The sequence below is a fragment of the Pogona vitticeps genome, chromosome 4 (genome assembly GCF_051106095.1).
Source record: "Pogona vitticeps strain Pit_001003342236 chromosome 4, PviZW2.1, whole genome shotgun sequence".
Classification (NCBI taxonomy): Eukaryota; Metazoa; Chordata; class Lepidosauria; order Squamata; family Agamidae; genus Pogona; species Pogona vitticeps.
The window spans coordinates 91947867-91955727 of record NC_135786.1 but is presented as its reverse complement, the minus strand read 5'-3'; the positions used below and the strand labels follow the sequence as shown (position 1 = coordinate 91955727).

Sequence of the window (7861 nt, the reverse complement as noted above, 5' to 3'; positions counted from 1 at the left end):
TTATTTAACAATGGAAGTATTTAGTTCTTGTATCTGGAATATATATATATTTTAGTGGCATGAAGAAATAAAACCGCAGAGAAATACAGATCCTTGAACTCATTTGTAAAGAGGCACAATGCCACCATTTTCCAGACTGGCAGCCATGTTACTGGAAGATGTCAAAAACAGTAGTCTAACTCTAACACATATGAAAGACAAGGTTGCAGAAACCTAGACTAGGCCTTGTGCTGGAAACAAACTTGAAAATCAGAGATGCTCACACAATCTTCTATGCTTGGTTTCTCACAATCATGAGGGCCAGGACCTGTTGTATTTCCTCTTTCTTTGCTTTAAGTGAAAATGAAAGCCAAAATGTACAGGCCTCCACAGATATTACAAGCAGGCAAGGTGTTAAAAGGTAGAAGTTTTTATCCCTTTCTTCTGCTAAACGCCCTTAGTCTTTAGCAGATATTTATCCTTTGTTTTCAAGCTTTTGTTTTAAAATCCTCATGTGAGCTGGAATGTGCTCTCCTGTTAATTTAATAAAGACCATTAGCCACACTGGCTTCAAAGGCATAAAGCCACACAAGCTCCTAAGATGCTCACATGCACTCCAGCCACTAGGGAATGCTACTAGCCCCAGATTCTATTTATTCTCTTCACCTAATTCACTCTAATTCAAAGTGAGTTAGATATCTAGCTGTAGAGCCAGAGGTTGGGAGTTTGATTCCCCACTGTGCCTCCCAGAAGGGCCAACTTGAGTTGCACAGTCTCAGGATGTAACCAGAAGATGGGAATGGTAAACCACTTCTGAGCACTTTATCTAGAAAATGCTGAAAAGAGTTGCCGTAAGCCACAATTGACTTGACAGTACACAATTATTATTAATGCAGCTAGGTGAAATTAATTTCTACCACTGCAACCGTCTCTTTTGGTTGCCTAACAAGAAACGAAAGCATTCTTATCTCTCTGGAAAACAGATTCAAGTCAATACTAAATTTCACATCTTCATAAAGAGTAGTGGGGAGGTTTCCTGTTGTTTCTTTTCCCTCAGGAGACTATGCTGCATACAAATGTAATGAAATCGTTTTGCACCTACAGAGACTATTTTAATGGATGCTGCAATTGTACAGCCACTTTCCTGCTAGTTAAGTCCCGTTAAATGGGGCCGGACTTACTGTGGTGGTGGTGAGGACCCCACACACATAGGACTGCACTGACAACACCAAAGCCCGAATACCACTGGCTTTCCATTTTGTCACTTGTGCAAAGTGTCAACGTTTGGCTTCCAACATAATACCCAGCCTTCCCCTCCCAATACACATTGCTTAAGAAGACCTCTGGAGAACATGAATGCTTAATTATTTTGTAACACTGTGAAGTCGTAATTGGTTCATAAAATGCATATTTGCCAAATAAGCATATATGGCCTTGTTTAAAAGAACTGCTATCTTTTGTACCCCATAGCCTATTGGTTTTTCGCGTAAAATGCTTTCGATAGAATTTAGGGGTCATTCTACTCAGGGCCTTTACATCAGTGTAGCCCTCCAGATGCTCTTGTATTGCAACTCCCATCTGCCCTAGAAAGCATACCCAATGATGAGGAATGCTGGGAAATAGAGTCAGAACATCAGGAGGGCCTGAAATTCCTCCATTCCTCATCATCCCATGCTTGACATACAGAGAAGTGCATCTGTGGCAACATAAAATGTTCTCTCAATGTTGCAACATAATGCTCTTGCCTGTGTTTATTTCTAATACACCATCACTATAAAGCACATTTAGATTTGTTTAATGATCAGCGTTTTTATTAAAGAGAATCATTGCAAGAGTAGCCAGCATTTTTATATTGATCATCCTCACTCCACTACAATTCTCAGGGCCTTTTTGAGGGAAGCTGTGCCATTTGAAGACAGGTCTCAGTCTGGCTTAAATGAACAAATATATAGGTGTGATTGCCTGGGAAACCACACATCCATCTACTGCAACACCTTTTTCAGCATCAAAGCATGCCAAGTACAGGCACAGGATGTGGGTGGGTGGCTGTTCCATTCTGTATGGAAGCCAGTTGAATGTCAATGTAATCTTGAACAATATTTGCCCAAAGCCAGGTGTTACTGGGGTTCATCCAATTCATAATTTATTTTTCTTCCCCTAGGTCAAAATTATTTTTCATGCATCACTCACAGCCTACTCCTGAAGCACTCCTGAAAAAATGTAACATGCCATCAAAATATTTGATGTGTGAACATTCTGATGTTTTGACTATTGACTGCTTGCTTAAGAAATGCTTCTTAATAGTGGGTTGCTGTACTTTTTATTGATATGTTTTAAATAGCTTTTAATGTAACTGTGTTTTAATAATATAGTTTGTTTAACTGTGTTCTATTATTGTAACTTTTTATATTTCTATTCATACCTTGTTAATTCATTTTAAACTGTGTTAAAATGTTACATTGTTTTAAGTATTCCCAGCTAAAATCCTGCTGCTTAGCACATAAATTACACTAGAGAAGGCCCATGGAATCAATGATGAATCAACTCCTTTGTAAGTCCCATGGATTCATATAGCCTTACTCTAGTTGTGAGTTACGGTACTTCAGCACAGGAAGGAGCTCCATTTGAATCCATGGAACTTACAGAGGATTTGACTCACTAAATCCCTACTGATTCAGTGGGTCTACTCTGGTGCAACTTAGTACACTAAGCACAGCTATTATCTTTAATATGTTCCAAGAACTATTGATACAAAGCAAAATATAAACAAAAAAACCAAAAGCAAGGTGAGTGGCCTTGAGTCTCAGGTTTAGAGGGGCAAGATATAAATCAAATATATATTAGCACTTGAAGCAGTTCATACATCAGCCGCATTTACTCCTCCCAGCTTCCATAGTGTTGGTTTTCAATTCTCTTTACGCAGCACTAATGCAGAAGTAATACAGAAATAAAGCAGTCATTGTTGATGCTTACAAATCACTCAAAGATATATACAGTATATATATCTAAGTAGTTATTAATACATACATACTTTATGGGGAAATGCTTAACAATAAATTGCAAATTTTGTCTTTTTAAAAGACAACAGAAGCCAGCTTATGATTGAACATATGAGAAAATGACATAGATTGGAAACAGACTGATTTGTTCATCCATTCTTTAAAGGGTCATGTGCTGCAGACAACATATCTACAGCACTGACTCACATTGGAACACCATCCAATCTGTGTTGCCTGAGGACATTAATAACTACAATTTTGGAATCTCTTACAAAGAAGACTCAACACTCTCACCATGCTGCAATTACCGGTATGTGTATGTGTGTATCAGAAGAAACTGGATAAAAAAACAGATATAAAATTTACAATGTTTATATACCTAGGATATTTGCTATGTGTTAGATGAGCACAAGAACAAAAAACCCTGTAAGAACGGCAGCATTTCTTTCTTTTATAGGAGTACATAGGACTTTGTCCTGCACAGTAAAAAAACCTGTATCTTCCACTAGCTGTTTGCCTTTTGAATAACAGGATTATAAGACAAAATGATATTTTAAATGACTACCTCTTTGGAGGAAAATGTGAGAAAACAAATCCTTTCCCAGAATAATATTAACTACAACAGAATTTATTTATTTATTTATTTATTTATTTATTTATTTATTTATTCATTCATTCATTCATTCATTCATTCATTCATTCATTCATTCAATTTTTACCCCGCCCCTCTAGACAACATTTACTTGAATACCTGCAGAACATCGAAAGAGGTAGCCAAGTTAGTTTTTTTCAATTAGTAGAAAGGGAAACATCCCCACCCCCACTCTGGGGTGTTGCTGATCAATGATCACAATTTTCACTGCTATTGTTAGAGAAGGATTTTATTTCAAGGACAAACTTATTTTCTTAAAGATGACCAGGCATTTTCATTTTATAAACAAGCTCAAATGTTTTCAAGAGACTAAGAACTAAAGAGTGAGCATAAAATTAACCTGAAAAAAAATCATGCCGACAGGAAATGTAAAAATAAAAACTGTAACAATAGAGAGCTTGAAGATGACAAAAATTCTATTACTTTGCATACCTACAGATCCCACCCAGCCGGTACACTCAAGAGACAATCTAAAACCAGGGAGAAGGTCCCACTGGACTCAATAGGGCTGATCTCTCAGACATAAGTTCCCTATGTTAATTTTATATTAAAAAAACCCAAAAAGATATCCCAAGGAACTTGTTACTTTTGGGAGGGGGGCGCGGAGGATATAATCAAAGAACTGATTAAATTTTTCCTTTGCATTTGCATAAACATTGAATGTAATATTCTTGTGAGAAACCAAAGAGATGCATGCACTCACATGTCTTTGGCATTCCCTATTAGTGCAACTTACTGAAACTGCATAAATATCTGGAAATGTGCTCCATGTTTTCAGACTGGCATGGTTCAATGATATGAGAAACAACAAAACCTGTAATATTCTTAGAGTAGTGTAAATGCTTCTTTCAACTATAACAGAACTTAACTTTGGCTTGATAAAAACAGGAGTGGAACAATAACCACCTATCAACCAGAATACTTTCACAGCACTTGTTCACAGAATGTAGACGGATGATAGCTCAGTGAGGTTTTATTTTCCCCACCCCACATCCATGTAAAGTACTGATGCGTTGACACTAAATTGTCTGGCCACCAACAATGTTCTTTCAGTCTTGATTGCATTTCTGGCCGAGGGGCAAAAGCTCAAGATGATCATCTTACTCTGTAGGTAAAGAAGAATACCATGAAAGCATTAATATTGAAGCAAATGGTTATCAGCTCAAGACATAAAGCAACAACAGTCTATTTAGAAGTTAACATTCAAAAAGGAGAGATAGAAAACCATATTTAAGGATTGATTGATATTCTGAATAAGAAAAATGCTGACTGATCGGTGATGTTTTATTTGAACAATAAAATATAATATTTCTTCTGAATCTATAATGGAGGGGCAAAGGAACATGTGACTATCCAGTTGTTGTTGGACTGCATCTCCCAGAAGCCCTAGCCAGCATAGGCAATGTGGAGGAATCATAGGAGTTGTAGTCTAACAAAATCAGAGGGGTCACACAATTTGTATTACCCATTCTTGGTATAATGTACAACAACCAGAGCCCTTTTTGTGTCTAAAAGTCATATGTACTGTATGTCTAAAAAAAAAACTACCCTAAATCTTCAATTGCATCAGCATACTACAAATCTTGGAATTCTCTCCCATTTTGGAGCAGAATGCTGTCAGAGTCCTGCTCCCTCTTTCTGTTTAGAAAAAAGTGTTGGCTTAGGCATTCCAAACCGATCATCAAATGCACTGAGCATCAGAAATGTTAGGCTGCAAATCACAGGACTTCAGTTAAGATCCTTTCCTTCCCGATATTCAAAGCTCAAACAGGTACAGTAGTAGCTCAGGCTGCAATTCCAAATACACTTCCTAGTAAGGCCACAGCCAGTCATTTTGCCACCTGAGGTGGAACAGCGAACAGTGCCCCTCTCCTACACCTATGTCAAGGTGTGCAATATTGAGAGCCAGCCAAATTATTTTGGCATATTGGAAAGAAAATCCTGTTTAGTGCATCTTTTCCTTCCTGGCAGTACCATGGCAAGAATAACAAACTGAACACTCATCAGTGGTCCTTCCAGGGCATCCAAAATCTGCTTCGTGAGGTGGTAGCCTAAATCTGGCCAAAGGTAGAGCTTACCCTGCTTGTGAGGGAACACAACAGAACATCTGAGTGTACGTAGATGCATAGAACTGTGGTATTAATCTTTCTTCCATGGCAATGAAAAGTACTGTTTGCCCCATCCCCCCTGCCCCAATATTGCATCTTTTTTTGGGCAATCTTTACAACTACTTCACGGCTTCCAGCCAACTCTACTTTCTTGAGGGCAAAACACACACTGGCCCTATCTATCTTGCTTCATATGTATTGCACTCTGAAACCTTTATCACCTAATTCCTCTCCTGTGTCCACATCCTTCCTATAATGTGGTAACATATAACTGAACAGACATCTCTCCCTGAGGCCCAGCAGGTACTGACCAAAACGGTGTTCTAATTTAAATGTGACAGTTGCTAAGGCATTCTGAAACTCTATATAAAGTTGTTAGCATAAACAATTTCTGGATGAGCCCATCCAACTTCTTTTAAATGAATGAAAAGTTTTACAGAGGACATAGGTTCAATAAACAAGTAGAATTATCTTGGCAAACATATTAATTTTATCTTTCAATCCCAGTCGTTTCCTCATAATTTCCTTCCTTTTCAATCCTTCTGATACAACTGTATGTTTTTATTTTGAATGATAATGCCTTCTGGAAGCAACTGATCATACTGTGTTGGGCGTACAGATCATGCTCACATAAAGAAAGATGCATCTAGCATCTTGATCTGTGACCCTTTTTTAATCCTGAAGCTAAGAGTGAAACCTGCACTGCTTCTCTGCATGCCTGTTCCCTTCTATGGCTCCCCAAGGTTCTTCTTTAGCAACACTACCTCCTGCTCTCAGTTGATTTGACCTGTTCTTGCTGGAGTGTAGGACAAGATCATTCCCATTCCCTCAAACATTGATATGCTGACCCTACCTATCATGACTTCTTGACAGGCTGCAAGACTTTATAACAGGGATGGACAACTTACAGAGGTCTGGTGGGCTGTCTGCTTCACCTTTGGACATTGGGGAGCTGCCTGCAACCCTCAACACAACAATATGTTGACTTACAAGGCTCCTTATACCCTCTAGGGGCTGCAGAGGGTAATTTTACAATGCTTTCTTATCAGGTCAGGTTTTTTGTATGTGTGTGTGTGGGGGGGGTGGAAATTCTTTTTTCAAAACCAGACTTAACCAGAATTCACTTCTGATTCTGGGAAAAAGACAAAGTGACTCTGAAGAATTCCAGAAAAACCAAAAAGAAGGCAAAATTGCTTCATGTGCTTCCTAGAGGATAGCAAACTCTACTCCTTCATGAAAAGCACTGCAGAATACTTACACATTACATGTTTCTTCTTTAATAATGTGTACTTATACATTTTTGTGAAATTCAGCCCTATATATGGGATTTAATAGAAGAAAGCAAATCTCTAGTTAAGGACTCTTTCAAATATATATATTTGAAAAAGTCCTTAACTAGAGATTTGCTTTCTTCTAATAAATCCCATGGCTGGGGATCTCATAAGAAGCAAAGTATAAAGAGAGTTATAAGAAAGAGGGGAAACATGCACTAACCAGTAAAGAAGATAATCTCTTTTAAATATTCTTGTTAAACTTTCAAAGTCTTCATGTTTGAAATGTAATTCTTCAAGTAAAGTAGCAAGAAACTGTGTATATCCTCGATTTTGCTGGCAACTTGCAAACATAGGAATATTTTCTGACAGCCTGAAACACAAAGTTGACAATCTGATGTACTGTTTCACTCTTCTCAATAGAACAAAAGCAAACATAGCAATTGGTGCAAGTATTAACCAATTGGTGCAAGCATTAACCAATTGGTGCAAGTATTAACCAACAGTTTGAAAAGAAAGAGAACTTCAAATATTGGAATGGAATGGCATCCTTCAGTCTCGAGCGACCATGGTAACATGCTCTGTATGAAGGACTTGGAGAGTGTCCTCTACAGCAGTGGTTCTTAACGTGGGCGATAATGCCCCCCAGGGGGCGATTTCATTTTTCAGGGGGGCGGTAGAACGAAATGGGGCGGCGTGGGGGTGCTGGAGCAGAAGGGGGGCGATAGGGGGACACTGGAGCAAGCCACACCTGTGAAGATGGCTGCAGCCTTTTTACAGTGTGCATGAATACATATTTTCCTCCAATCTTAATTTAGTTTCAGAGTTTCCGTCTTGAAATTTTTAATTCCT

At 38.3% G+C, this 7861-nt stretch overlaps 1 protein-coding gene across 7 annotated transcripts in view; it reads right to left on the bottom strand.

Moving 5' to 3' along the window:
* Window positions 1-3841: 3841 nt before the first annotated feature.
* RPAP2 (RNA polymerase II associated protein 2) overlaps window positions 3842-7861 on the bottom strand; it is a 63519-nt gene continuing 59499 nt past the window's right edge. For 6 of the 7 annotated variants that reach the window (XM_020807149.3, XM_078391756.1, XM_020807150.3 and 3 more), the window contains 2 exons: window positions 7233-7382; window positions 3842-4735 (listed from right to left, as the gene is read on the bottom strand). In XM_020807149.3, the coding sequence (XP_020662808.3) occupies window position 4735; window positions 7233-7382 (151 nt within the window). In that variant the 3' untranslated portion in view covers window positions 3842-4734. The remainder of the gene's footprint in view (window positions 4736-7232; window positions 7383-7861) is intronic. The other variant, XM_072997938.2, reaches the window with a different exon arrangement.